This window comes from Lithohypha guttulata (genome assembly GCF_036872675.1).
Source record: "Lithohypha guttulata strain CCFEE 5908 chromosome Unknown scaffold_2, whole genome shotgun sequence".
Classification (NCBI taxonomy): Eukaryota; Fungi; Ascomycota; class Eurotiomycetes; order Chaetothyriales; family Trichomeriaceae; genus Lithohypha; species Lithohypha guttulata.
In genome coordinates, this window is record NW_027042751.1 from 3,609,453 (window position 1) to 3,637,412 (window position 27,960).

The 27,960-nt window shown below is 48.8% G+C and overlaps 13 protein-coding genes across 13 annotated transcripts; 4 read left to right on the forward strand and 9 right to left on the reverse strand.

The window, feature by feature from the left end:
* Nucleotides 1-2: 2 nt before the first annotated feature.
* LTR64_003429 (uncharacterized protein) lies at nucleotides 3-1,024 on the reverse strand (the record flags this gene model as incomplete). The annotated part of the gene is made up of 2 exons (XM_064897785.1): nucleotides 3-927; nucleotides 978-1,024. The coding sequence occupies 2 exons, from the start codon at nucleotides 1,022-1,024 to the stop codon at nucleotides 3-5; spliced, it is 972 nt and encodes a 323-aa protein (XP_064756735.1).
* A 319-nt stretch (nucleotides 1,025-1,343) lies between these two features.
* LTR64_003430 (uncharacterized protein) lies at nucleotides 1,344-1,864 on the forward strand (the record flags this gene model as incomplete). The annotated part of the gene is made up of 2 exons (XM_064897786.1): nucleotides 1,344-1,368; nucleotides 1,431-1,864. The coding sequence occupies 2 exons, from the start codon at nucleotides 1,344-1,346 to the stop codon at nucleotides 1,862-1,864; spliced, it is 459 nt and encodes a 152-aa protein (XP_064756736.1).
* Nucleotides 1,865-2,010: 146 nt separating this feature from the next.
* Nucleotides 2,011-2,858, reverse strand: LTR64_003431 (uncharacterized protein; the record flags this gene model as incomplete). Its single annotated transcript, XM_064897787.1, has 3 exons — nucleotides 2,011-2,298; nucleotides 2,347-2,573; nucleotides 2,624-2,858. The coding sequence occupies 3 exons, from the start codon at nucleotides 2,856-2,858 to the stop codon at nucleotides 2,011-2,013; spliced, it is 750 nt and encodes a 249-aa protein (XP_064756737.1).
* A 661-nt stretch (nucleotides 2,859-3,519) lies between these two features.
* LTR64_003432 (uncharacterized protein) lies at nucleotides 3,520-5,214 on the forward strand (the record flags this gene model as incomplete). The annotated part of the gene is made up of 2 exons (XM_064897788.1): nucleotides 3,520-4,113; nucleotides 4,696-5,214. The coding sequence occupies 2 exons, from the start codon at nucleotides 3,520-3,522 to the stop codon at nucleotides 5,212-5,214; spliced, it is 1,113 nt and encodes a 370-aa protein (XP_064756738.1).
* A 738-nt stretch (nucleotides 5,215-5,952) lies between these two features.
* LTR64_003433 (uncharacterized protein) lies at nucleotides 5,953-6,780 on the reverse strand (the record flags this gene model as incomplete). The annotated part of the gene is made up of 2 exons (XM_064897789.1): nucleotides 5,953-6,113; nucleotides 6,168-6,780. The coding sequence occupies 2 exons, from the start codon at nucleotides 6,778-6,780 to the stop codon at nucleotides 5,953-5,955; spliced, it is 774 nt and encodes a 257-aa protein (XP_064756739.1).
* Nucleotides 6,781-7,771: 991 nt separating this feature from the next.
* Nucleotides 7,772-9,205, reverse strand: ERG8 (phosphomevalonate kinase; the record flags this gene model as incomplete). Its single annotated transcript, XM_064897790.1, has 2 exons — nucleotides 7,772-8,171; nucleotides 8,931-9,205. 2 exons carry the CDS (start codon nucleotides 9,203-9,205, stop codon nucleotides 7,772-7,774), a joined length of 675 nt encoding a protein of 224 aa, XP_064756740.1.
* A 2,215-nt stretch (nucleotides 9,206-11,420) lies between these two features.
* LTR64_003435 (uncharacterized protein) lies at nucleotides 11,421-15,230 on the forward strand (the record flags this gene model as incomplete). The annotated part of the gene is made up of 1 exon (XM_064897791.1): nucleotides 11,421-15,230. The coding sequence occupies one exon, from the start codon at nucleotides 11,421-11,423 to the stop codon at nucleotides 15,228-15,230; it is 3,810 nt and encodes a 1,269-aa protein (XP_064756741.1).
* A 928-nt stretch (nucleotides 15,231-16,158) lies between these two features.
* LTR64_003436 (uncharacterized protein) lies at nucleotides 16,159-17,560 on the reverse strand (the record flags this gene model as incomplete). Its single annotated transcript, XM_064897792.1, has 2 exons — nucleotides 16,159-17,413; nucleotides 17,469-17,560. 2 exons carry the CDS (start codon nucleotides 17,558-17,560, stop codon nucleotides 16,159-16,161), a joined length of 1,347 nt encoding a protein of 448 aa, XP_064756742.1.
* Nucleotides 17,561-17,976: 416 nt separating this feature from the next.
* Nucleotides 17,977-18,785, reverse strand: PDX3 (pyridoxamine-phosphate oxidase; the record flags this gene model as incomplete). Its single annotated transcript, XM_064897793.1, has 2 exons — nucleotides 17,977-18,683; nucleotides 18,743-18,785. 2 exons carry the CDS (start codon nucleotides 18,783-18,785, stop codon nucleotides 17,977-17,979), a joined length of 750 nt encoding a protein of 249 aa, XP_064756743.1.
* A 477-nt stretch (nucleotides 18,786-19,262) lies between these two features.
* Nucleotides 19,263-20,153, forward strand: CCM1 (Mitochondrial group I intron splicing factor ccm1; the record flags this gene model as incomplete). Its single annotated transcript, XM_064897794.1, has 4 exons — nucleotides 19,263-19,265; nucleotides 19,503-19,767; nucleotides 19,829-20,041; nucleotides 20,113-20,153. The coding sequence occupies 4 exons, from the start codon at nucleotides 19,263-19,265 to the stop codon at nucleotides 20,151-20,153; spliced, it is 522 nt and encodes a 173-aa protein (XP_064756744.1).
* Nucleotides 20,154-21,918: 1,765 nt separating this feature from the next.
* Nucleotides 21,919-23,560, reverse strand: URK1 (Uridine kinase; the record flags this gene model as incomplete). Its single annotated transcript, XM_064897795.1, has 3 exons — nucleotides 21,919-22,978; nucleotides 23,192-23,319; nucleotides 23,369-23,560. The coding sequence occupies 3 exons, from the start codon at nucleotides 23,558-23,560 to the stop codon at nucleotides 21,919-21,921; spliced, it is 1,380 nt and encodes a 459-aa protein (XP_064756745.1).
* Nucleotides 23,561-24,480: 920 nt separating this feature from the next.
* NAG1_2 (Glucosamine-6-phosphate isomerase (Glucosamine-6-phosphate deaminase) (GNPDA) (GlcN6P deaminase)) lies at nucleotides 24,481-25,246 on the reverse strand (the record flags this gene model as incomplete). The annotated part of the gene is made up of 2 exons (XM_064897796.1): nucleotides 24,481-24,492; nucleotides 24,572-25,246. 2 exons carry the CDS (start codon nucleotides 25,244-25,246, stop codon nucleotides 24,481-24,483), a joined length of 687 nt encoding a protein of 228 aa, XP_064756746.1.
* A 1,259-nt stretch (nucleotides 25,247-26,505) lies between these two features.
* LTR64_003441 (uncharacterized protein) lies at nucleotides 26,506-27,560 on the reverse strand (the record flags this gene model as incomplete). The annotated part of the gene is made up of 3 exons (XM_064897797.1): nucleotides 26,506-26,758; nucleotides 26,844-27,292; nucleotides 27,420-27,560. The coding sequence occupies 3 exons, from the start codon at nucleotides 27,558-27,560 to the stop codon at nucleotides 26,506-26,508; spliced, it is 843 nt and encodes a 280-aa protein (XP_064756747.1).
* Between the last annotated feature and the right edge of the window lie 400 nt (nucleotides 27,561-27,960).

The window sequence follows — 27,960 nt, forward strand, 5'->3', positions numbered from 1 at the left end:
ACTCAAGACTGACCCATCGGGAATTCCAGACGTCGATGTAGCCTCGAGACAAGCTCAAGGTAGTCTGGCTCATTCTCTGGAGTAACAATCCCGTGACGGACAAAGAATTCTAGCAAGAGCAGTGCGCAGTTGGGTTTGAAACGACCAGCTGCCATAGCTTCTTGCGCCTCGCTTATACTCAGAAGCTGGAAATCAACCGCTTCGTTGTCCCCAGGTTTTGGGACAACATCTTCGGGAAGCACCAGGTCATACACGTACTGACATTCTGGCTGACAGAGGCCAACCTCTCCCCCAGCTCGCTCGTCGCGTACATGGAAGTAGGTCATGGTACCACAAGCTTTCGCAGATCTCACAACCGCTTCAGGAAGGGAAGCTTCTTCCATCGATTCACGAATTAGACATCCGAAAGGTCTCTCTCCTGTGCTCAAACCTCCAGCAACAGTGTTGTCCATCATACCAGGATACGTTTGTTTGGTCGGCGATCTTCGCGGCGTCCATATCTTGATGCTATCCGAGTTCTGCGTATAAGCAGTCATATGTACGCCGTATGTCACGATCCCAAAAAGAGCGCTCGCTGATCTCTCCATGCTGAAAAGCAGTTCTCTGTTTAAGCCATAGACTGGGTACAGCTCGTTGCGCCAGCCTGTCAATACTTGAAAGATGTTGTTCTCACGCACGTCTTGCAAGTAGGCCGCTAGCACCTTAGTTCGGCACACTGCAGCTTGTTTGGGATCGGTTGGCACATCGCCGGGTTTGAATATAAGCTCCATTGAACCATCGTCCCTATTAAACACTTTGCTCTCAGGAAACTTTCTGGCTATATCCGGCAAGACGTAACCCAACGCTTCGTCACGACCTTCAAGTTTGAATTTGAAATATCTTTCTGAAGGTAGCCCTTTAGCTGAAGGAATATCAAAATAAGGAAAACTTTTCTGCTGTGTTAGTTATCACCTTCGATTTAGGACGATTACCCATACTTGTCGCACTCGTTCACGAGGTCTAGGTTTGATTTCAGGGAGCCCATGTTGTCGTAAGTCGCGCCACGTCTCAGCGCATGTGCTTTGACTAGCTTCTGTGTTTTGGCAGCGATTGATTGTTGTGAAGTGTAGCAGACCAAAAAAGAGTGACGCATTACGTCATTCTAGATTCTTGGTGAAGCATCTCCTGTCTTCTTCAGGTCTTGGGACTGAAAGATTTTAAAACCAATCCAAGGGACATTGAGCTTCAGGATATTCTCAATGCTATTCCATGTAGAGCCTTTCCTGTTTGGCGATCACCCACGAAAGCTGACCAAGCACACAACATGTTCTCGTTAATCCTCCCTGGAAGACCGTGCTTAACAGATGTTCAAAGCGTCTCAGCCAACCAGTTTGCTTTTAGCTTTCCAGCAGCACCACACTTTTCGCATGCCGTTGTCTTTATACTTCCAGGTAATCAGTTGCCTGATGGCGCGGCTGCAGGTGTTTACCTACAACTACCAGGCGAGCCACAATTCAAATTCCTTGGAGGTTTAGCAAACGAAAAGCAATCAGCAATATTCAAGGTCAACCTTCCAAGTGCCGCGAATGATGGGATAGTCAACCTCGGAATTGCTATTGAGCCTATGGCCAATATTGAGCAGCAGATGGTATTGCTGAAACAGGAACAGCAAGCGAATTCGGTAGCACTTGTCAAGGCTGGACCATCCACCAAGATGCTGGCACAAAATATCATCAAGCATGCGTACAACTTCATTTCAAGCTTCTCCGGCAACATCAATGGCCAAGAAGTGGTACCCTTGAAGAGCTTCCAAGATTGGTGGACGAAGTTCGAACGGCGTATTGAGAATGATCCAAGTTTTCTGGAGAAGAAGGACGACTCGTGAGACGAAGCGAATACCGATAACCATGAATGAGATTCTGTTTCGCCAATCTAAAAACACGCCGGCAGAAGACGCAGTCACGACAATCTACCACTTGGCCAATACATACCTAACCCACATCTCTGCCAATCGAATGAGCCAACAGATTACTACTCTTGTAGAAACCGAATGAACGCTGCACCTACAGCAACACCATCATGTGGAAGATCGACATTCTTCGCGTGTGTCTTATATGCCTCGTCATCGAAAATACCTGTCTTGTGTCGAGTCTCAACAATCTCCTTCATTATAGGACCTGTAAATTCAGGATGTCCTTGCACGGTAACGACGTGGCGCGGCGAATACATGCCTTGGACGCTACACACTGGCGAGGAGCCCAACGACTCGAAGCCCTCAGGGTACGCAAAGGCGATGTCGCGATGCATCTGGTGGATTCGCTGATCAAGTTAGAGACTAAGCACATTTAACACCGTACTGGCACTTACCAGATTGTCAACACGAAACAATTCCTGGCCCTTCTTCGAGAGCTGAACATTGTTCACTGCGGCTTCCCAACCATCCGGGTTTCTTCCAACCTCTACACCTAATGCTCTCGCAACAATTTGATGTCCAAAACATACACCGATTACCCTTACACGTTTCGACTGCAGAGCACTCGCTGTGTATTCAACAAGTCTTGATATCCAAGGAGCATTTGCGTGTGCGTCATGGCCTTGCAGGCGTGTCAAAAGGTGTCGGGATGAACAGTAGAGGGCAACTCACGAGACCCAGTCAGCAAAAGAGCATCAACATCGGCAATGCTGGGGTAGTTGTCAAGATCAGACTCGATCTGATGTGTTGAAATATCCAAAATGTCTTCGGCACTAGTATGTCCTTCTGCCTTCGCTCCTGCATTCAATAGTGCTTTGAAGACACCTCCATAGCCTCCATACTGTGCGGCCGTGCCCGGAAGAGGCGTATCACATTCGAGAATAGCCAATCGTGTTCTCGCTTTCATTTTAATATGTAAAGAACGTGAGGTAATAAATGACTTGTATATGGAAGATGAGCAATATCGCATAACCGTTATCAAAGCCAACACATGGGCATATCTTGCCTTGCGGTTACTGAACTTCCGGAGTCATCGATATCGGGGATCCATATTTGATACAGTTGACCAATCGTATGAGACTACACAAAATGGCACCAGCACTGCTGACATAACCACATCATTTGATCACATCGTCGCGGTAAGAGATCGCCTTGTATAGCGAACAGAGCCATTCGTGGGATGTGCTCTTCAAAGCCCAGTGCAGTCTGGTTATTGCCAAGCAAAACCAAAAGAACAATACTAAGGATGGCATTATGAAATATGCACAACAATACTAAGCTCTCACAATAAACTACTTCCTTCAGCTCCGGGTACTGAAAGACTATGCCATTGTGACTACCGACGAGATGAGCCGACCATACCGAAACCATAGGCGTGCTCTTGCTGTTCGCATGGGTTGACGTTTAGATGGAGTCACATGGGTGGAAGTGAACAAAAAATGCTTTATCTGAAGCTCTGGCAAGCGCATGGAGAAGGATGGCAAGACATGGTTATAAGCATCGCTGGTTCTGGATAATAGTGTCTGACTCTTTCACACACAGCTGTCACACTAAGAACAACCCACAACATGCATTTCACCAACATTCTTTCATTCACTTTGCCATTCTTGGCTCTGGCCTCGGCTGTTCCTACTGAGGGACAGAAGCCAGGAGCAGGAAAAGGACCCGGCTCCTTGGGCGAACATGGATTCGCTAAAGGAGGGCCACCCGAAGGATTCGAAGGAGTCGAAGGAAACGGGAAGGACGGCCCTCCATTCGGAGACGACTCGACCCCATTCGACGCTCGTCAACAACACAAGCGTGCTCTTGACGTCAACGCTGACCTCAAGGAGTGCAAGTCTGACGGAAAGACTTGTGTGACTTATACGGCCGTTCCAGCAGGTAAGCTCCAAGGAGAATGCATCAACCGACATCAGCCAGAGGAGTATGCTGGATACATCCACGTACAGCACGGACAGTTGATGTGCGAATACTACAGCGATCCAGATTGTAGTGGCTGCAAGGCTGGCCCATGGTCACGCAGGGAGCGACAGTACAACTTTAACGTGTACAGGCAGGACAAGGCATGGCCAGTTCAGGTCTACAACCCACAGAGTGTGAAGTGCCGAATCATTACCTTTGACGTTGGTCCAGTCGACAACGACTATTATGACCGCAAACAGGTATGCAAGATGAAGTAGTGAAGGGCATAAGGACTGCAGGAACACATTCGGAAAGAGAGGTTGAAGACGAAGATTCGCTGTTTAGTTCGGACAGGACAGGAACGACGTGAGGAGGCGCGCTTTGTTTGAAATCTATATCTATAGACCTGTATTGCATTAATAACATTGAATTGGTAATTGATTCTTGAATGTGACTTTTGCAGAGGTCGTTAAGTGAAGCGAAGAAGTAGAGGTGAGTTGATTTCAATACATCACGTGTGAGTCGCAAACGCGTTCGATCATGCCTGCCGCAAGCCGCTGCTAGACAAGGCTTCGTCAATACTGTCGCTTCGCAGCAAACCACTTTACACATACAATTCGTTGACCAAGCTCTAGAAAACACTCTATAGACCACGCGAAACTCTTACTAAAGCACTCGTATCGTCGTCTACTGCCTGACATCAGCTACAAAAGAACACAAGATGGTACATTCCCCATCTTAATCTGACAATGTCTCTTCATGAGCCGAAACTCCCAGTCTTGCGAACCAAGCGTACAGACATACCCTACCAATAGCTCCAGCTAACTCAATCTCATCAACAGTCTCAATCCCTTCGCATCGCCCCTCCTGCCGCCCACCCATCCACCACAACCAACACCCAATCCTCCAAACTCTCCTCAACCTCCTCCTCCGTCTCCCGCGGCGCACCCTCAGCACCCGGTCTCCCCGACACCCTCCGCCTCTCCCAACAAACACAATCCTCATCCGCCTCGCAAATCTCCTCTACACACCCTCTCGAAGCCCGCCTCTCCCAATGGCAACAAACCCAAGCAAACCTACAGTCTACCCTCCTCCGACGCACGTTTGGCATCGCTCTCCCGCTACGAATGGCTATGGAGCAAAAGATTGTCGATACGTCAGATAATTTCCGTCCGAGTGTGCTGGGACCGGTCAATAGTGTGCATGGCGATATTTTGAGGGGCAGAGACGCGAGTATCGAGTGGGAGGATGTGTATAATGGCCAGGATGGGTTGAGAGGGACGGTCGATAGAGGTGGTGATGGACAGGGTGTGGGTTGGACGGAGGAGATGGAGATGAAGGTTGGCATGGGAAGATGGTAGACAGCTGACAGAAAACCAGGACGGGCCGCCTGAGCATCACCAGTCAGACACTCGCGTGGAGATTTTGAGTTTCAAGAGCTTGGAAAGGCGTATGGCCAGTTGCTCGAACATCGTTAAGAACCATCTGTGAGGGTCTGCTAGGCTTCTCAGACGATAACACAACGACGACTGAACCTGACGAGCAACCATGTTCCAACAGAGTTGCAGGCAAGGCGACATAACAAAGAGCACAGATGGCATAGTGATGAGCCGCAGCACTAGATACCAGGGTACAGAAGGCCTGGAGTAGTACGCAGACAGACAAGCCATAAACATCCATGAGAGAGTGCTGCTCAGAGATCAATTGTCTGTATCTGCCTGTTAGATTCTAACTCCAGCCAAGCTCGAGATAGACGAAACAGCTAGGGTGAAGCACACGAGGGAAATGTTTCTGCCCACATAGATCTTACTGCCTGAAACCCAGCACATGGCCCTGTAGAATTGCCTCTTCCTGCCACAGCGCCAATCGAAGAAAGAGCGTGTGACTTTTACCGACCTATCTGCCATGATCCCATCGCCGTATGTACTCGAACAAATCGCTCATGCCTAGTCAAGGGAAATGCCACCAGCCACCAAAACCCGTCCCCAGGTCGATAGCCCCCGGAACGCCTCGAACACCGTTTCATGTTTGCAAGAAGGGTACCCAGAAAGTAGAAAGTGTTCCATCCATGGCATTGTATCCATTCTCTTCATAAGCAGTTACATGACAATGCATCGACAGCCAGGACTCCTACGGTCTGTGCCGTCGTGACTGTGACTGCGTGTTGCCTTGCTGCCTTTTGCGTCCTCGTCTTCCATAAAGTCTTGTGGCTTGATGCTCATGTGGACCACGTTTGGAAATTGCTGTTGCAACTTGAGATCTATTGGGTTGGTTAGCTAAAGTACTGGCTCCATAGGGTGGCTGTCCTACATACCTTTGAAGGCAGTCTTGTCATCGAGGACTTTTCCCATATGTATCAGTCTTATCGCGCTGGGGCTGGAAGGCTTAGACTCCCACTCAGAACGCCATTCTCTTAATATGAGCTCTTTCACTTTATATACGCTTAAATTGAAAGGATCGTTTCCTTGTGCTTGTACATTTCGCTTCGCAAGATAGACAGCGTCAAGATTGAAAGGATGTCGCGCACCGTTGAGCAATAGCAGGTTGAGCATAAGGGTCGGGCCTGCGGGAGCCGAGTCCTTTGCGATCGGTGCAGGCGTATCTGACGACGGTCCGATCGCTGTCGATACCGTACGGTCTAGTCTTGGAGAGGGAGTATTGGGAAGTGGAGGAGGAGGAGGGTTTTCGGCACTCTGCAATGCAGTTGTGGTATTAGTCCGCATGGTAGGATGCGGCATTTGAGTACCGCTGTTCGATCTATGTGTTTCGTGCTGGGCCAAGGTGCTCCCTATTGTGCTATCGGTCTGTAGACTCTTCATTTCGACCGGAGTAGACGAGTGTGCATCTTCTCTTGCGTGCGGAGGAATGTCTTGTGCCGATGTTTTCGAGTCCTGATGGTTTGCCTCGTTCTGGTCGTCTGTAGACATGCTGAACTACCAGAACAAAACGAGCGGTAGACAACGTGGTCTCGAATCACTGTGCACAAACAACTCTTGTGATGTTGGTATCACGAACAATTTTTACAGTCCTGAGGCAGAGACCTCGACTGTTCTCGAGTTTTGAGTCCAGCGATAGAGCGACGCTTCAAAAGTACTCCGTTAGGACTCGAACGTGTTAGCGAAAGTGAAGCAAGGAAATTGGCTGTTTGAATGTGCAATAGATTTCCTGTGGTATACAGCAAGACAAGATAGCCTATTCCAGAAGAACTGTCAAGAAGTTGATGATAATAGCATGGTCGTTAAGCCCTAGAACATGGAGAGTGGTGTGATAGGTGTGGTTTGCGGAGAGATCGAGGCAAGCAGGATAGGATAGAGCAATGCTTTGAGCAAGACAGTAACTCCATCCGCTCGGTGCGAGATGTTGCCTCGCTCCGGCCAAACACTTCCACTGCCACTGCTTTCTATTACACTTGGCAAGAGTACCCCGAACTTGTCCCTGTAGATACAGTATCGCGTGCGTTTTCACATAGAACGTAAAGCACAACGATAATGCCGCTTAATTGATCACACCAGAACAGCTAATATATCTAGACTAAGAACAATCAGGAGTACTGTTCAGTGTTAGCAACACAGATACCTCTTGGAAACACCTGTGCTATCAGAGCACTTGTTCTTTTCACCTAGGGTTCATTGTAATTACATAACTGTCACATGTGACCAACTCGAAGTGTTCGAGGACCGAATCCCAATGCGATAGTTACAACACTTGTGGGGAGACAACCCCATTTGGATCTATCGCGCGATACCCGAGCTTGGCTTCACCCCAGACTCGTCACAATGACTCTGGGCAAGCTTGGCTGTCCTCGGCAATGGCACGCAAGAGGCCCTAGAACACTGTAGCCACGCTTTCTTTCATATGAACGACTTCGAAGGTCGGTAGTCATGCTTTGTGGACGCAGACTGGCACCTCTTTGTCCCTCTATCCGATCCAGTCCATATATTTGTTGACATCTTCAAATCTAACACCTTCATATGCCTGCCGGGCCTTCAAAAGTTGGACCCTGCCAATCGTTATCCCAGTGCTTTTCTCACGAGCTTTCCATCCATTCAGTCGAGTCTCAAGTTCTTCGACAACTTCGGGGTCATTGCGCACAAGTAACGCCACAGCATCGTACCCTCCGGCTCCTGGTGCTACGCCTCCGACAACACCTGGAATAGCGGTGCAGAAATCGAGCAATTCTGTAATCACTGGCGGCTCAATGGGTACTCCTGACTTGGTGGACATCTCTCGAACCAGGCTTCGGATGGTTGCGATAATATCTGCTACTTCTTGCAAACCATGCTGATCAATGTCATCCAGTTTCGCAAGTCGTGACAAGCTGCGAGTCAGGTCAGTACTTGCTAGTTGTAGTGCGTTCCATAAAAGATCTGCTTCTCTATGCCTCTGATTTCGCCATGTTAAGACCTGTCGAACCATTCCTGGTGTTTCAGATCCACAATCAACATCGCACATTAGCAATAGCAACGACTTAGGAAATTGCACAGCGTTGTGTAATATCTCGGCGTTCCATGTGTGCTCAAGGCGGAGATCATCAACGCAAAGACGTAGACGTTCTGCAAATCCGACTGAATCTGCATCACCTACAGATTCGAGTATGGTTGGAGTAAATCTGCGGTAGAGACATGCACCAAATACTGCTGCGGCAACATCAAATCCTGAACCTACTTTCCCTTGCGCTGCACAGTGAGCCGCTTGGGCCAGATTGTGGATGGTAGTTTTTGGTAGGTCGGTAGTCTGGGTCTCCGCAGACCAGGCTATCAATCCAGCTGTGAGCGATGATACAAGCGCTGCTGATGAGCCAAGTCCGGTTTTATGAGCTGCGCTCAAATCACAACCGAAATTCAAAAAGCCACCAACGCCTTCACTTGAGGTAGAGGATTGGGAATAATAACTCTCATCTGCCATAATCGTGATCTTACAAGACTTCAGATTGCTTGAACCTTTGACCTTGAGGTAGCTCAGTACATAGCAGATAGTGGTTTGAACAAACTTATTGCTTGATCTAGTGAAGGATGGAAGACTGTCGTAGTTAGTGAAGCAGTTTTACACGCGTCGTGTCAAGATGAGGCCGACTTACTCCGTGATCTGCTGCACAAATCCCGTCGTATCGATCTCTGCCTCATCCACAGTATACAGCCACTTTGCATTGGTGAACTGAGGCGATTGTACCAGAACGAGTAAAGGAGCATCATCTTGGTTAGGGAGAATACTCGCATCCAGCTGCTCGATGTGCACGTGTATACGCGCATCGAGGCCAAGGACTAATCCTGTATGCTGACGAACAAGAACGAGGAAGCCTCCTGTAAACAGGACCTTGCCGGGGGCAGACACTGCGAGAGGCTGCCCTGTCATGACAACCGTCCTAGTCACAGCAGCAGCTTGTGGACACTATAGTTGTTGAGCTCACGCTCCAATACACCGTGTTTGCTGAATAGAACAGGAAGATCAAAGTACAGCGCGCAGCTTTGTTCGGAGTTTGAGGCTCTTACAGCGCCGGCGGCGCGTGGTAGAGATTCACATCCTCGTGGTGCTGTGAGAGGAGGAGAATCAGACAGGCAAAGTAAGGAGAGGAAAGTGTAGCGTGTGGTTGGGTGCAGAGTCTTGGCATTCTTTGCTCGCCACCTGTACGAAAGACTGCCGTACCTGAGGTGCCGAACAAAGGAGTCTTTTTACGATATTGGTAGAAGCCGCTGGTGGATTAAAACCAGATCTACAAGTCATATACCTAACCACTCAGACATGGACAAAAGTGCATCCAGCATTACGGTTTCGCGGGTGTTGAGCTTGGTGGCAACCTGACCATAATGATCATCATTGCTCCAACTTCATCGCCATTCCTTCGACTTCCTCAGGAGATTAGACTCCGTATTTACGATGTACTCAACGACGATGCAACTGTCAACATTGACTGCGGATCAAGGTTTCCCGCCCAGTCCAGCTGCAATAGTCTGCTAAGCATTGCACATGTGAGCAAACAGCTACATCATGAGGCCATGAGAGCATTAAATTTTCGCACACTTCACTTGAGCAGTCTTCCCTCGCCAGATCAGTATTGCTTCCAAAGGCTTCTAGGGCTCGTAAAGAAGTGGGGACAGGGCATAGAGCGACTAGTCCTTGATGTGGTTGACAGACAGGACGTGAGCAAAGGCCACATGGTGGATGGCGATGGAGCTGACAACAGCTCACATATCCGGGAGATCCTAGAGAAGCTTCGAAGCATTGTAAGTCTCACGCCAGACATTGTAGAGCTGACTATTGCATTCACGGGATCCATGCCATGTCTTGCAGCGCAGGAGAGCCAGGTTGACGAGCTTTCACAATTCATTGGCATGCACCTCGACCTACCACCAAAATACTTCAATAAGATTCGTGCAAGAGTCAGCAAGGACGTTGTGTCGTTTCTGCAAGGAGGGAGGTGGAAGATGGAATTGGCATTTTCGAAAGAAGGAACAGATAATCGGCTTAAGGTGGGCTTACAAACAAGACACTGGCCCTTCGCACTGACGGTAGAGACAGGTATTAGGGTACAAGACTCGGGTCCGTAACAAGCGGGCCGTTTGGCTCGATGTGATTGCCCTCCTTTCGAAGCCAATCCAGGCAACATTGACTGACTATATATGTAGTCAACAAGTAAAAGATCGCGACGTAAAGATAATTCGACGTTCTCTAAAAGCCAGGTCAAGGGCTGGGTCGATGTTTGACGGAGCAAGAATCATTTGGGACAAGATCGCTAGAGCATGAAGAGCCGCCAACTCTGCTGCTGGCATAGACCTATCGTACACAGAACACACGGTGTATTCTGACGATCACAAATGATCAGAGGTTGTGCTGATTATTCAACAGGAGCTTCAAGTTCAAGTTCAAGGCCAAGTTCAGCTCAGACCTCTCTAGTGTACCGGCGCGCCGGGTAACTTTCACATTGTGGATCTGGACAATCTGGCTGCCTGGGGCCTTAGACCATCGAAGCTTTCGGCATGATGAGGCTTGCTGGCGGAACTTCTGGAGTACTCGATCCTATTGGACGAGCTCAAGCAATCTCGAGAATTACTCGGGGCCACGCCCGTTAATCGCGCACAAGTGGACTCATCGCCTATACCGCTAGGCACTTGGCACGCGAAGCACGATCAGTTTCCAGTTCTCTGGCTATCTTTCTTCGTCGATACACTTCACCTGAATTCCTATCCCCTGCAAAGCCGTGTCGTTCACGTTCCCTAGCTTTTATCGCCGACCGTGTGACCATATCCAGCTCTGGTGGACCCTTGTTAACGACAAACCTGGAAGCTGTAACAGAGTTGTCATGACTATTTGCCTTCTATAGCAGACATCATCTCCTCAGACTCTCCCTCTACTTGCGCCTATTCAGTCAGACCACCTACCACCTACCACCACGTTACCACTACCACGACATACTCTCCACTCACCGAGAGTCCCACGATTCACCCTTCCTCCAATATCTACCTCCTAACTGCGCGTTCGTTGGCGGCCGTGGTCGTCAATGACCCTGTGAACGATATTCCTCCGATCTGAACACACCCTCTCAGATAAGAGGAGGACCTTCCTGTTCTAGATGCCTTTCAAGCCTCTTTCGCACCTTGCACGTATCAGCTTCGCGAAAGGAGTTACACATGCATATACACCTGGTGCTGTCGTTGCTGGTCAACAAGGTCTAGGATCACTACACTCATATCCTGTCGCAAAACTATCAAAGACTGCCCATGTCCAAAATGCCTTCTCAACAGCTTCTGGTTCTGGCAATGGTGCTGGTGCGAAGGCTGGCCATGCCAGCACTTCCGGCACTAGTGACGGCTCACTAACTCAATACTTTGCTGCTTTCAACCTTGCCCAGCAAACTGGTGACGATACCGAACTCAAGAAGCACCAGGGTGCAAGAAAAGTAGGCTGGAAGCAGTCCGACCGACAGGTCACGTCTAAAGCCTCCGCCCGTCTCGACAACCTCAAGCCTACCGATATCCTTCGCCAACCAGTTCGACTTCCGGTCGCTCGGTCCCTCAGCGATAATGTCGTTCAACAGTCGGACAAAGCAGAGGACCGGCTTGTCGAGGTTGAGGCTTTGGCTAAGATCGATGAAGCCATTGCCTTGGAGATCAAGGCTGTCAACGAGTCCAAGGCCGCAGAAGCAATTGTTGATTCTGACAACAGCCTGGATATCTATGATGCAGATAGCGCAGCATTTTCGGATTCATCAAATGCTGTGCGGTCGCCTACCACAGGGCAGACAAGTCCTGTCTCTGACGAAAGCTCTCTACGGTCGGAAGAGATTGTAGAGTTAGGTGAGCACTCCCGCTATGCAGACATCCCTTACCAATTCCAGTCCATGGTCAAAGATGGACTCGTTCCGAACGTGCACGCATACAACTACATCATTCAGTCTGCTATCAACCTTGCTAGTGGTTACCAACCATTTCCGAGAGCTGTTGAAGTTTTCAATGACATGACAGCGAAAGGCATTCAGCCGAATGAAGACACCTACAGAATTCTCATTGCATTCTTGTCAACGCAGAGCCTTCTGGCAAGCAAGGCTCAGAAAGAGTTGCAGCAGCACCAAATGCGGTATGGTTCTGGCCAAGTGTCATTCACTTTCCCTTCTATCAAGCACAAGCAAGAGTTGTTCTCGGAAGACGTGTCGATACTTATGGCAACCAAGTTCTACAACATTGCTCGTCGAGAACTGTCGGGTTTTAGGCTGTCAGATACTCAGTATGCCATCTTTCTCGAAGCTTACAGACGGAGTGGAGCATCTTCCAGCATGGCTGCTCTGAGTAAAGACATGCACAGCCAGCAACTCCTCTCCAGTCCGGAAAACTGTGTTGCTGCTATTGATGCTTGCGCTCAAGTTAAAGATCTGGCCTCCGCAAAAGAAATCTACCAGCAATATAGAGATCTTGCTATCAACTATCAAACCAACGTTTTGCTAGACAACAAGGCATACACTGCTCTTATTAGAGCTTACTATGCTTCTGGTGAGGACACCGAGGGCTTGCGATTCTTTGAGCGTGTAATCAAATCCTTCGATGGTGCGTCCAACAAGGACGCACTCACTCAGGACTTGACCGATGTATTTGTTACCGACGGGCTCGTCGAACACTACATCAAATCCGGCGATATGCACCAAGCGTTGGAAACGCTCAAGGTGTACAGCGTGAGCGAGTCAGCTCGATCTCGTGCAGTTAGCAAGATTCTGTCCGCCGCAGCTGACAATAATCAAGCAGAGATTGTTGATGGTGCTCTTGCTGTAGTCCCTTCTGCCAACCTGGAGGCAGACGCGATCATGGCAGTGGCCGCTATGCAGTTCAGAGTTGGTAAAGTTGTGCAGGCGAAGTCTTTCTGGAATCAGAACCGTCGTGTCGCTGACGTGAGCTTCGCTACCATGTACGGATTGTCCATCCTCAGCACTGGTGACGTGGAAGGAGCTCTCTCGGACATCTTAAGCATGTTCAGAGAGATTCGACAATCACTGTCTGAGAAGTCCCGGTCTGAGGTCAACAGCATCTTGGACGAGTCTGTGCTACATTTCGGACAGACACTGTCTGGTGGAAGTATGCTTTACTCTAGCCAAGCTGCAGTTCTGCTCTTCCGAGTCATGATCGAGAACGGTGGTCTTGTGCCTTACATCACCCAAGCTGCTATTGCAAGAGTTGGCCCGGAGTGTGTGAACCAGCTTTCCGATCGAGATATTGCTCTTGCGCTTCACGTGCAAGCCTATATGCTTCCGGCACAAGCTCATGCAGTCAACGATGTTGCTCAAGCTGCAAGGTTTTCCCACCTACTGGAGACCGTTCTACAACGCCGAATTGGTATGGATCCAGCCACTGTTCATGCTGTCGATAATGCTTTGCCCAGTTTAGGTGGTGCGAGACCTGACTTGGAACGCAGATGGAAGGCTTGGCGCAGCCCCGACAGTATCATCAGCCAGACTGTATCTCCCGCTTCGTCTTTTGCTCAAGCAAGAGAGTCACAAAATCATGCTAATCTCTACGATCCTTATTCTCATACAACTGATCACCGTGCATCCAAAGTCATCTCAGAACTTCTCGAAAGCACGACGGGTAGAATGGAGGCACATCTCACTGAAGCTATGTCGAAACTCAAGAACGTACGACGCATGGGACGACGCTTGCAGTACAGCACATATGCCAAATTGATCACCACAGCAGGCAAGGTCAAGCAGCAAGATTTGATGCGCGAGATATTGGCCATGGCACAGACCGATGTGCCTTACAATCCGACTATCGCTGCAGTTCGGAGTGGCTGGATTACGATATACGATTCCATGATCGCTGCGTGCCTTACCGTTGGTCAGCGACAAGCTGCTTCTAAGTTCCATGAAGAACTGCTCTCGATGGGTGCTGCTCCTTCTGCGAACACATTCGGAATCTATATTACCACTTTAGAAGGTACGTTTGATGAGGCGTCGGAGGCAGTCAAGATCTTCCAAAGAGCTGTGTCGGAAGGGGTGACGCCCACAGTATTCCTGTTCAATGCTGTGATTGGCAAGCTCGGCAAGGCTAGACGAATCGACGACTGTCTCCAGTATTTTGGGCAAATGCAAAATCTTGGTATCCGTCCTTCGTCAGTCACTTATGGCACACTCGTCAACGCTTTATGCCGCACGAGTGAGGAATCTTTTGCTGTCGAAATGTTTGATGAGATGGAGGCAGCCCCCAATTATCGACCTCGTCCAGCACCGTACAACTCAATCATCCAGTATTTTTTGAACACGAAACGAGATCGTGCGAAGGTCCTACAGTATTATGGTCGCATGCGTTCACGAGACATCAAACCTACTTCTCATACATTCAAGCTCTTGATCGAAGCCTACGCCACTCTTGAACCCGTCAATCTTGCCGCAGCTGAAACAGTGCTTGAGGACATGAAGGTTAGCGGTGTTCAACCTGAAGCAGTTCACTATGGTGCACTCATTCATGCCAAGGGTTGCGTCTTGTCCGACATGAGTGGTGCACGTGCTACTTTTGACTCGGTGCTGGCAGATCCCGCTATCAAGGCAACGGACAATCTTTACCAAAACTTATTGGAAGCTATGGTTGCTAATTACCAAGTCGCTGACAGTGAGCCTATACTAACAGACATGGCGCGACGTGGCGTCTGTATGACAGCTTACATTGCCAACACCCTAATCCATGGCTGGGCCGCTGCCGGCGATGTAGAGAAGGCTAAGAGCATCTACGATAGTCTGGGGTTTGACAAGCGAGAACCCAGTACATACGAGGCCATGACAAGAGCATTCCTCTCGGTTGAGAACCACACAGCAGCTAATGCCGTCGTGCAACAGATGCTAACAAAGGGCTACCCCAGTGCTGTGGCTGACAAGGTCCTTGGTCTAATCGGGTCAACTTGATGATCCTTGCCTCAGATTTCCATCCTATTCGACACCAAGACGATAATTTACATGTTTTACTGCATAGCGACGGAGTTATTTTGCGACAATGGAGACACTGGCCAAATGGACTGAGCTTAAAAGCGGCCTTTGACCTGTTCTCCTTCATGACGGATTGTTTTACGACAGCATTGTGTGTACCAATATACCCCTGCATATACGGTGGCGGCGTTTTTCTTTCAACTTCACATAGCTAGTCGATATTGACTGGCTTTTCGAGCCTTGGTGTACAGTAATGACGATGTGGTGGGTTACGAACAGGCGTAATGATTGAAAGAATCTCAACTCAATTAAAGCAATATAGAAGGAGACCCTCAAACAGGAAAGCTATGAGGAAAGATGTACAGCACCTTCGATATTTGGATCTTGGTTGCTCGCATTCGAAGAGAATGAATATGGTAAAGAGCGAGGTGATGTGCTGAGCTATGTAGATAGTTTGTACCAAAGTGTGCACGGATCCGGAATCTCAACTACGCAATATGTTGAAACACCAAAATCAGTCTTTTCTTCCCGCTCAATTACTCGTGTATTACACTACTGACTGAAAACATAGAGTCGCTTCTAATCAATCCAAAAAGTCAAAGCCATAAAACGTCGCATTTTCGACACTTGAAGCAAGAATGCCAGTGTCTACACAAGCTCGAGGCTGATAATCGCACAACGCTGGTAGTATAAAATGTTCAAGACTATCACAAATCGTGTTAACATCTGACTTTCGTAATTCATCGAGAATAAGCTGCCCATACCTACTGAAATCCCTGTCAATTCTTTTTTCTCATAACCAAACCAAACCAGATCCAGAATACTACTACACTACCAAAACTTCCATTTCCTCAGGCCAGCTCCTTTCCCAATCTCCCAGCGCCTTCGCTTCGTACCCATTTTCTCGTCAGTAATCACTAAGATCGTCATCGTAAACCACCACAGGCGGCGGGTTGAAAGTAAATGCATCGTCTCGACCCGATCGTGCGACAAGTGATCTATCCTCGAGTAATTTCATCTTTCCAATCGCTATGCAGCAGAAACATCTCAACTCATCAAGTTGCTTGCTCAGACAGTCCTTTTCGCATGAGTCGCTCCATTTCCCGCATGAGCAGGGCTGACGCAGGACAGGTTGGATGGAGAGGCAGGTGCGGCATTGTCGTTGCTCCTGTGGTTTGACGAGGGAGTCGAGAGTGAGGAAGAACTCAAAGAATTCGTGCTGGAGAGCGCGGTATGAGGCGTCAGGGATTAGGCAGGCGTTGAATTTGCGCATTGTGAGGTCCAGGGCGAGCATCTCTTTGAGGAGGGTGCCGTATTCGGTTGTGATGGTGAGGATGTAGCGGATGAGGTCTTGTTCGGATTTTGAAACGGCTTTGGATTGCCAGCGCTCGACACCGGAGAGGAGGGAGAGGTTCTTGGCGTTGGAGTTAGCGGTCCGGCCAACGATGAGGTGTTGGTGGTCGAAGTCGTAGTCGACGAGGGTGAGCATGCTGTCTTGCCAGACATCGTCGCGGACGCCGCGGCCTCGGTAGGTTGGTGGGAAGCCGTCGGCGTTGCGGACTCGTCTTTGGGTGATGGAGATGTCGCTCCAGTCTGCGAGGTCGCTGAGGAGGTCGAATACTTCGGCGTGGGTGTTTTTGGTGCCGACGATTAGGGTTTCTTCTTGGTCTCGCTGGTATTTGCCCATGTGGTATTTGAGTGTTCTGGTTGGTCCTTTAGGCAAGAGATTCTGTGATCGCTGTCGAGGTCGTTTGGCCCAGAAATTCCGTGCAAATTCCTGGAGACAGAATTTCTCGAGTCTCTCGTCACATCTTCGTCTAGCGAAGCAGTACATTTGAGCGTGGAGCATGCAGGCAGTCAAGCTGTCGTCTTCGTCGGACACGGCATAGTCGTCCTTTACATGTGAGAATTGCGATCCTCGTTCCAACGTTGCGACATCAGCTTCCGGATATGAGGATGTGTAGAGATAGATCAGATAGCGAACAAGTAATGCCGGTTCCTCGTCTGGCAGAGTCGTTGCCTGCTCGGTAGCTTCCTTGAAGTCACCGCCCGCAAGAGCTCGGAAGAACGGGCTTTGGCTGCAAATCACGAATCTGTGCGCTTTGAAAACATGTTCGGCGCATTTTATGTCGAAATCCACGAATCTGCTATCGTGAAGTAATCTAGAGCATCGTTAATGGATGTGCTGAAGACTTTCTGGGTAGACAAATGGCTTACCTAAGCTGATCAGGGAAGTTGTAGGTCATTTTGGGGACCCTCGATTCCTCACACACCATCTCAGCGGGTATGTCTCTGGCTCTGGCAGGCATGTTGGATTGAACAAATATTCTGTCTCAAATTTGTCGCAGGTTTGAGGTTGCAAAATTGATGCTTTCAACGTGGGCAAGGTGAAAGATGTCTTTGATGGGAAGAAGCAGGCAGCTACAACCTAGCATCGATTTCGAGAATTTCTTACAAGACCAAGAGTCAGGTTGTTCGCACTGACTCTTGCCAGTGTTCGTATCGCTTTCAGCTCTTGGTGTTACAGGTCAAGATTAGATTGGTCGAGGTCTCGCTTGTGGCATGCAGGTCAGGCAGCACTTCGAGAACCCACAGCCACGAGCCCCAGGCATTTTTGTTCAACTGCGTTGGTGTGTGGAGTTTGCCTGGGTGGCTATGGAATAGGCTACAGGTCTCCAAATCGCTCAATTCTTCCAATGAAAGATGGTTTGAAATCTTGCTGTTATTATGGGCTCAGGCGTTCTATGACCCAGCCATCACCCTCACGAGTGTACCTGAATCTATCATGTAGTCTACTCTCTCTGCCTTGCCAGAATTCTATCATTTCTGGCTTTACACGCAAACCACCCCAAAATTCAGGAACTGGAATATTGTCTTGACCTTCGAACTTCTTTTCCACATCAGAGACTTGTCGTTGCAGCATCTCTCGTCCGTCGTCGCTGTCACGCTGCTGTTCCAATGGCTTCAGAACACTAGATTGCTGACTTGCCCATGCTCCGATGCGTGACCCTTTCGCACGTGTATCGAAGTACGTCTGCGATTCCTCGGTCGTAATCCGTTCGCAAGGACCATCTACACGAACTTGACGCTCCAATGGCTTCCACCAAAAGCACAACGATGCGTAAGGATTTGAAGCAACGTCCTTCGACTTGCGACTTGTGCCCCAGTTGCTGTATATGACGAATCCTCTATCGTCCAGTTCCTTGAGATAGACCATGCGACTACTTACCTTGCCTGAGGGGAGTTCTGCTGTACTCAACGTGACTGTCTCAGGAATAGTACCTTGGAGAGCTGGTTCTGAGAACCATTTGTGGAATTGGGCAAATGGATCTGCATGGAGATCTGCTCGTGTCAAAGTGCCAATCTTGAATTGTGCTGCTTGGCCTGGTTTTGTTGGTTGTGCAGAGTCTGGAGGTGCTTCTCCAGGTGCAACTGATCGAGCAACATCAGTAAGGTATCCATTGATGTACGACTTAGAGATTCAGACATACAAATCAGCTTGTTGGGCTTCGGCTCCTGGCTCGTTGTCGTCATCGTTCGGATTCGTGTAATTGCGATTCGGTTTCGTGTTCGTAAGAGAGCCTTGATGCTTGCATTCATGTCAGATTCACATCAGACCAAACGCTGTCCGGATAATGTGAATGGAGGTCTTTTTGTCGTGTCTCGAACACTACAAAAAGTCATCGATGTGTGATGGAACGCTCTGATTGGTGTTGGAGCCAGTGCCAAAGCTTACCCGAATAGGTCGTTTGTTAGGGCTGAGGACGCCCAACTCCAAAAGACCCGCCTTTCATGCACAATCTCGTTCCTGTTTACCACCACTATATCCATTTGAATATACAAGCACTCAGATCGCAGCGCTCCCGTTCTTACTTTCCACTAAATTTGAGGACAAGATCGTATCGACCGCAACCAAGAAATCTCCCTAAGCACTGCACTGCGTGAACGCAAGTCTTGGTATTTCTAGCTCAGATTTCGAACCACCCCACTTCATCAGCCAACACTTCCAGAATGGTAAGTTAGCACATCAGGCTGTCTTCTTTCTTTATACCAAGCGTCTCGCTATGAGGAGTAGCTATGATAGAGACAGTTTTCGAGGATGTCTAGGATGACAGTATTGGCTACCCTTAACACACGAGACGCAATGATTACCTATCACCAGTCAAAACCGTTATCATGAAATTTTGTCCCACTGTTACAATGAATATGGCTCTTGTGACCACAGAACTGATTTGGAATCCACCTTCATAGTCCGCTCCACCGAAGATCAACACCGGCGTCAAGTCTACGAGAAGCCCAGGTTCAGCCAAAACACCCGTCGAAGCCCTATCAGAAGAACAAATCCAGTCATTTCGAGACGTCTTCAGCCTGTTCGACAAAGACGGCTCAGGTTCGATATCGACCAACGAACTTGGAGATGTCATGAAGAGTCTGGGCCAGAACCCAACAGCCGAAGAACTTCAGGACATGGTCAATGAAGTAGACATAGACCATAGCGGAAGCATCGAGTTTACTGGTATGTGTTTACTGCAATTTCTTTCGCTTCTACTCGAGTACGCTAACATTCCGGCAAACAGAATTCATGACCATGATGGCGACGACGATTCAGCCAAAGGACTTTGCAGAAGAGACCAAAGCCGCGTTCAGAGTCTTTGACAAGGATGGAAGCGGCACGATCTCGGCGAAGGAGCTGAGAGCTGTGATGAAGTCGCTTGGTGAGGATCTTACTGATGATGAGATTGATGAGATGATCAAGGAGGCAGACAAGGATAACAGCGGGTCGATAGACTGTAAGTGTGACCAAGACCCTTTTGCCAGTTGTCAGAAAAGGAAGAGAAAGCTAACACTTCGTGATGCGCAGATGAGGAGTTTGCACAGCTTTTGTCTCCAACTGGGAAATAGGTGGCTGCCACAATATCTCTACTCCAAGAGTGCTAGCATATGGCATAATTAGCACATCTTATCAGTACCTGCTAGTTCTGAGACAGCCAGGTCGACGAGTCACGCTAGGAGAAGTAAGGATTTAGACCAAGCAACCAGAAATCGGGAGCTGTTTATTCGAGCTCTATCCACGAACAACGATCTTATTTAACTCCCTCATGTTTACATCTCAAAACTACCAATCTATGTTCATACTGCTTCCCACGTGAAACAAATCTTTCAATGGCCACAAAACGAAAAACACGATCCACACTACAGCACGTGCTGCCTGACACGAAGACACGTACGGCTGCCTTAGCCAATTGAACAGTGTCGTATCATTAGGCAACATAGAGGCGATCTGTAAGGTTAGCTCTTGCTCACTACCAGCATACAGATACATACAGGAATGCAACCACTGCACTGACACTTTCAGAGGATAAGCAGCTCAACAACGCCGAGATCGAGGTACGTGATGTTGCAAACCCTTCTGTCCACAATCAGGCTTTTTGTAAGCTTCCGTCTTCCACATAATTCTCATTTTCCAAGCACAATACACGACAATCAATCCAGGCACTTGCATCTCCTCGTCTGTTGTCATGCTGCACTGGTCTAAATTTCGAGATCATGGATTGGAACTTGATATCGTCAAGTTTCATGGCAAGTGCTTCGAGCCCACGGAGCGTAGTATTCAATGTCGTGTCTGCCAAACCAGTAACATTTCGAGAAGCAATATATATTGATCCTTCGCCTGAACCATAGTCCTTGTTGGTGTCTATGAAGTACTCGACATAGTAAGTGGCTTCGTGGTCGTCATACCCCCATTCAAGGATAGCTGAGAGGCCTCCTACTCTTTCCTGGAGCTGACCAGCGGCAGTGAAATTCCAGGTAGCACGGTCTGGACGATCAGTGGGGCCTCGTGCTTCGATAGGTCGATTCAATCCAAAAAGTGTATGAACAGCAGATTCGTCCTTGCGACTGGCGGGGGCATCTGACAAGGAGCAGGCAGACCAGCTGAAAAGAACATTTTCTTTGGTAGAGTCAAGTGTATCGGCTTCGAATACTGGGTGACGTTCGACCTGAAGGTTAACATGCCTCACTTCAGCGTATGTAACATTGACAATGTACTATCTGCCAGTCCGGAACGTTGCTGGGGGTGCTTCCCAGCCTTGAAAGTTGAGGCCTTTGTAACCACCAGCTGGTCTATGCCGTACAGACGGAGGAGGATATCGAATCTTTGGGATTGGTGCTGGCCCTTGTCTGCAGATGAACTCAGAACGTAAAGCGTCAGATTCAGGAAACACATTCATACCCTTCTATGTGATGTGGGAGACCATTGCCGTACGTGGTAGCAAGACACGCCAGTAACTTGAAGATGAGAAATTTCATTGTATCTGACCACTCAATATAATGATGTCGTTGTCGTAAAAATGTAAGAATAGACTCTGTATCCGAATAATGATCAATGGTGAATGGAGAGAACGTATGGTTAGCAATGGTGGAAAGAAATGTTCGTGGTAATGTCAAGGAAGCATCAGACTGGTAGGCACGCTGTGTCGCTGTTTCAACCAAGCCCTGGAAGGCGCTCCTGACGATATCTGCAGCTAGTGCTAGTAGCGCAGATACCGGAAAACAAGGACGGCTGCATTCAAGTTTTGTACAAAGTGCTCTTTTTCCAGCTTCACAAGCTCCACAGCTGACCACATGTACTTAAGCACTTACTTTGCAAGCATTCGAGGTTAGCACATTAGCATCCAAAGTACTGTTCCTCAATCCATCTCCTCTGGTAGTCATCGACTATTTCACCAGCTACCACTTTGATACCTGGAAAGACGGTAGTCAATCTATTGACACCTCTTCTGCCTGCCATAAATGTCACAAATACAATCTTCTTCTCAGAGACTCCGTGGTCCACGAGTACCTTCACGGCCATCAATGCTGCACCACCGCTTGACATCTGCGGATCGAGCAACAGGACTGTCTCATGCTCTGCAATATCTGGGAACAACTTGAGGTAATGAAGCTCCGGCTCGCCTGTACGGTAGTTGGATTGTATGAGTAGACGCCCTGTCAAACAATCCGGCAATGTTCTCTTCAAGCCGGACTCCATGCAGCCTCCACCTCTGAGTATAACAATTGCAGATACCTTGCCTGCTGACTTTAGTCCACTATATGACAGTTTCTGAGGAGTGGTGACTCTGTCTGGTACGAAGTTATGACAGTCGAGTGCTTTCTCCACTAGTAAGGCAGTCATTCGATCGAGGTAGAAGGAAAAATCGATCGATGCTGTTGCCGGATTCCGAAGAAGCGTCATGATAGCTTTTATCTGTTTCCTTTCCTCAAGCAACATAACATTCGGAGACAGGGGCTGGTCTTCCACACCCTGTCCGAGGCGTTCGAGTTCGGCGCGGTGCTTCACACTCTTGTCCTTGAGAATCTGCCTGGTTTGACCCACAATCATCGTGATAGCCATTTTGTTCATCATACCTCTTGGCACGATAAGATCTGCCACCTCGCGTTGAGGCTCAACGTACTTTGTGAAAGCCGGTTTAACAGAACTGAACCATTGCTTGATAGTGCCTTCAATGGTGCGTCCTCTCTCTCGCACATCGCGTACTATCCTTCTCGACAAGCATACATCAGCGTCGGCTTCCATGTAGACCTTGAGGTCAAGCAAACCCAATATCCTCGGATCCTGGAGTGCCAGTATGCCTTCGAGTACGACGACGTGTGGTGAATATAAAGAGATCGTCTTTTCCAGTCTTTGATGCTTCTCGAATGAGTACACGGGAATATTTGTGCGTTTTCTGAGCATGTCAGTTGCCATTATGCTTACATTGATCAAGGTGGTCAGACCTTGGGAATGAGTGGAAGGCAGGCTCAAATAGAGACGTTTATTACCGCTTGACATTGAATCAAGTGCTTACAGTGGTATGCTTGACACTCCTCAAGCCTGTCAGGGCTATCAGACTCGACCACAAGCCAAGATCTGACCACTCGAATCATTTCCATGAACTCACCCTTGCTTTAGTTCGGTCAGACATTTACAAAGGAGGTCGAAATCAATCGAGTCTGGTGAATCGAGGTCAAACTCATTAGCGTGAGCGAGGCGATTTTGTTCGGCTGTCAAAGAGTTATAGAAGGAGTCCTGGCATGAGTCAGATTGTTTTAATACAACAATCTGCTGGAGGACATACAATAGACAGAATAATCACCCACGGGAGGTCTAGTGCTTTCACGATCTCAACAGCTAGCGAAGTCTTGCCAGAACCAGAAGACCCAGCAATTCCAATCAGGGACATATCAGCCCATGGCGGTGAGTAATGTGCTTTTGCAAAGCCATTTGCAGACATGCGGCGAGGCTGCTTGAGGCTACTGGTCTCTGCCATGACTGAGGACTGACGCGAGTCTATCGATGTAGCAACAGAAGCATCGAGAAGTTGCGCGGTATCAGTCAGTCATTTCGATGACTAGGAACAGGTAAGCTCCAGATCTAAGACCCCATTTCTGAAGTCGATAGTTGCAGCTTACTTTGTCCTCGAATCCTACTATGGCAATGGAGATGGCCAATTGAATGAATTGAGTTTGAGCTTCGACGTTCACTCGACTCGGAGCTCTCAAAACCCGTTCGGGAATAGCTTGCCGACAACTCACCGTGGTCCGACAATGGCCGCTGCAAGAACATTGCTTTGGGCTGCCTACAACGCGAATAGGGCCAGCTCATGGCCTGGAAGCAGTGCACGATAAGCTCTTCAACGCTTATCACGATGGTGGTCAATATTGAGAGAATGGCAAATCTTTTGCGTAGCCACTTACACATCCTCCTGTCAGAAGTGGTCTCAATGGCCCCATTACGATGTAGTACAGTAGTATTATAGCCGTCTGCCAAGTTGTGACACTACCTTTACCTCACTGTCAAGAGCTCACAGGTAGCACTGCGTTCCATTTTGTGTGCAGAAAGGCATCTGTATTGGCTCCGCCATCACACCCCTTGCTACCAACCTCTCTCGGAACTCACTCAACCTCGGTGCCGCATCTATTTGACTTCTATTTTGTCCTGTTACTGGATCTTTTGCACCACTCCACAATACCTCTGCTGCAGCTGCAGCTCTGGGCCAGGCTTGCTTGTCAAAATTGACTGGGTCGATTTGCTCCGCCCAGAGGTGTACCTCGCCTCCTACCACGAGATGGGTAGAGTTCTCGGGTATCTCGTTCAATGGGTCAAGTGAGTAGACTAGCCGCCAGCTTTTACGAGGCGAGCAATAATCGTTCCATGGATAGTACTGATCGCTAACATTGCGATAAGCGTTCAACCATTGACCTTGTCCGCAGTCCAGATACTTTGAACACAACATTAGTACGGCACGATGGATGATATTGCGGGAAAGAAGGGTACTCACCCAATTGTTGTAGTTGCCTACGATCGCTTTGTGTCCTTTTTCAACAGTTTCTACGACTGACTCGTCAGATAGCCAGCAGTTCACGAGCACATCGTGGCCCATCGACAAGTTCCACGTTAACAGCATCTCCTCCCACACAAGAGGTGTGAGTCCATACTCACGGATCTTTCCATGGACATGATCGATAAACCTTTGCATGAGTGGTTGCAAAACCGCCGTGTCGTTTGACTGCACAGTCTCATCTAACAGATAAGCATTCACGTTGACTTCGTCGCCACCACTATGGAAATAAGGAGAATACTGTCCGACACGAGGTAAAAGGTCATCGAGCATGGTGTCGAGGAAAGAGTATACTTCCGTGCTATTCAGCTTCAATGACCCACATGGTGGCTCGGCACAGTTTGTTTCATATGGCTGTGTGTTGAATGCTGTGATCAGTTCTGGATGGGAAAACCAGATCGACGACGTATGGCCAGGCATGTCAATCTCTATAGCTGTCTCTACGCCGAGAGTCTTGCCATACTGTAGAACGTCAGCGAGATCACCCGGCGAGTACACCAGTCCTGGAGCGTAAGCACCTGCGTCGGACAGCTCTGGTAAAGTTGGAATGACGAGTGGCCACGATTGAGCGTCTGTGATATGCCAATGGAGTCGGTTCATCTTGGTGAAAGCCATGGCGTCAAGCGTACGTTTTACATCAGCAACGGGAAAAAAGTTTCTAGCAGTATCCATGTTCAATCCTCGATGTGAGAACATTGGAGAGTCATATACCTCAAATGGTGCTAGTGGACAGTAAACACCACCTCGACTGTGCTGGAAGAAGAGCTGAGAGAAGGTCGTGAGTCCATAGGACAAGCCGATGGAACTATTGGCTGTGATCACGACCTGTCCGGAGAGTGGCACAGACAAAGTATAGCTCTCATCGATTGACGCAGTCGATCGAGTGATGTTGGCTGGGTCCGGCTGCAGTTGCGAGAGTGCTATCGACTTAATGTTGTGGCCGTCTGGTTGCGGCTCCCAATCAGAATTGCGTGGATGAAACCTCCACGGCACGAAATTTGACTTAAAGAGTGTGTCCAACGTTCTCTGAGTAGCCGTCCCGACTATCTTCCGCGAAAGATCTTGACCACACGCATTGCCTCCCTTGCAACACCTATCAGCTTGATCTCCCTGCCACCGCATAATACCTGAGCGTGCCTGACAGTCATAATGGATGTCTACGTTCTCCTCGATCCACAAAACAGAAGTTCCTGATGTATAATGCTCTGGTACAGGCCACAAAGCAAGTGCAGTGCCGCAAAACATGAATCTAAGCACTGTCCAAAGCTTCATGATAGCTTCAATTGCTGTGTTGAGAGCACGGCGGTCACAAATAGCTGCTCATCTGTCTGATCCAAACATAGTTGGCACTGATACATCCAGAGAAGGGCATGTACCAGACCTGGGTACATGTATGTCCAGATCTTGACATTGGGATGCTACGCTGACCTCCATCTCTTCCTGAGTAGTGTTGCAATGGATGTGCAATCGAAAAAGGTTAATCTGACTGCCACTCTCGTTAGTAGCGCAGGAGGGACTTATCGACCTTCCCGAACCAGTAGTAATCGTGACGATCCGGAATGGTCATTATGCAAGGCTTTCCTCATCATGCACGATTGGAAAGACGATCCATGGTAGACGCCATCAACACGATCTCATGTGAATTGTTCCTCCGTCATACGGAACATTGGACACTCACGAGCGTGCCTTGACGTTGGCACAGGAGCTCAGGGAACATGCAACTTTGGTAGCCTTCTTAATTCCGGAATCCGCCGAGGCTATTCGCTTTTAAGATTAGTAGAATTACCTCATCACGCGTTCGTATAGCTGCAGATCTACCGAACAATGAGTATCGTCTTTCACTGGGTCGAGAAGGTGGTAAACAGGCAAGCTCTCTATTCTCCCACACCAGAATATGCCTGTCCACCTGCAATCTCATCGAGTTGCATACACTCCTGTAGGCCGGCAAGATTGAAGGCATCCTTTACGCCAGCTGCAGCATTCTGCTGACCACATAGGCCTGTCGTCTTCAAGGTTGCCAATTCGGCTGTCACTGCGTCCATTATTGGTTTGAACAGTATGACAGGATGAATCATGATCTTAAATCCTAGTTGTTGTGCTTTTTCAACACTCATGTTCGGCGTCGTACTATCAGAGAGTCAGTTAGCGACTAGAAAGACATGTTCTGCGAGCCTCGCAATATTCCTCGATGTGCTGTGTAGGACGAACTCACCCTCCTGGAACCATATTCAAGAATGGCGCTGCCTTGCCTTTGAAAATTTGACAAACCTTTGCAGCCTCGTCTTCCGAATCCATGGCTTCGAAGAAGACCACGTCGACTCCAATTTTAACCGCTTCCTCCAATCGAGCAACAGCCTCATCGAAACCGTAAGACTGTCTCGCATCAGTCCTCGCAATAATAAGCATATCTGACCCAATATCATTCCGTGTCTTAACTGCTGCCCTCAATCTAGCATAATAAGTCTCACGATCAACCAACTGCTTCCCCAGAAGATGCCCACATCGCTTCTGCTGTACCTGATCCTCAATATGTAATGCCGCAACCCCAGCTCGAGCATATTGCGCGACTGTACGTGATACCATGATCGGGCCGCCGTAGCCGGTATCAGCGTCAGCAATCACAGGTACCGAGGGATTTAAACTCGCTATCATAGCAGCGTTCTGGACCATGTCATTCAAGGTCATCATGCCTAGGTCTGCCCAGCCTAGTCGTGAGATCGAGCTTCCGGCTCCGGTCCAGGGGAGTGTCAGTCCTTTGGTTGGGCGGTCTCTGTTCTGCTGGACTTACCATGTATAAGGCGTCGAAGCCGGCTTGGAGGGCGAGTCTTGCGGTGAAGCCATCGAACACACCTGGCGCGACAACGATTTTGCTTTCGTCGCTTAGTAGCTCTCGTAGGCGCTTTGCGCCGGTAAAAGGTGCGGTCGCCATCCTCTCGACCTACCGTTCTCTAAAGTCGTCTCTGAACAAGGCTTGAGTGTATCGTTCTTGCAGGCATGTCGAGCGCAGCATGCGAGTTCTTCAGATTAAATATATCCTCCAGTCGTGAAAAATGACGTGCCATGCGGAGCTGCGCCGGCACGAGTGTGGACATGATTGCTGAATGTTATGAGCTTTAACTGGGCACAATTCTCGAGGTCAGGGTGTGCGAACTCAGAAGTTCTTTAAAACCACCTCGCGATCTATCGTGTTGTGATGCTGTTTGAATTTCTGTCAAACACTAGTCTCATGCAGCGGAAGATACCTCCACAGTGACACAACATTCTTTAGTCGCATAGGGTCAACCTAAGCTGCAGACTTCAAGAAGGTCCTTGTGTGTTTTCGTGTATTT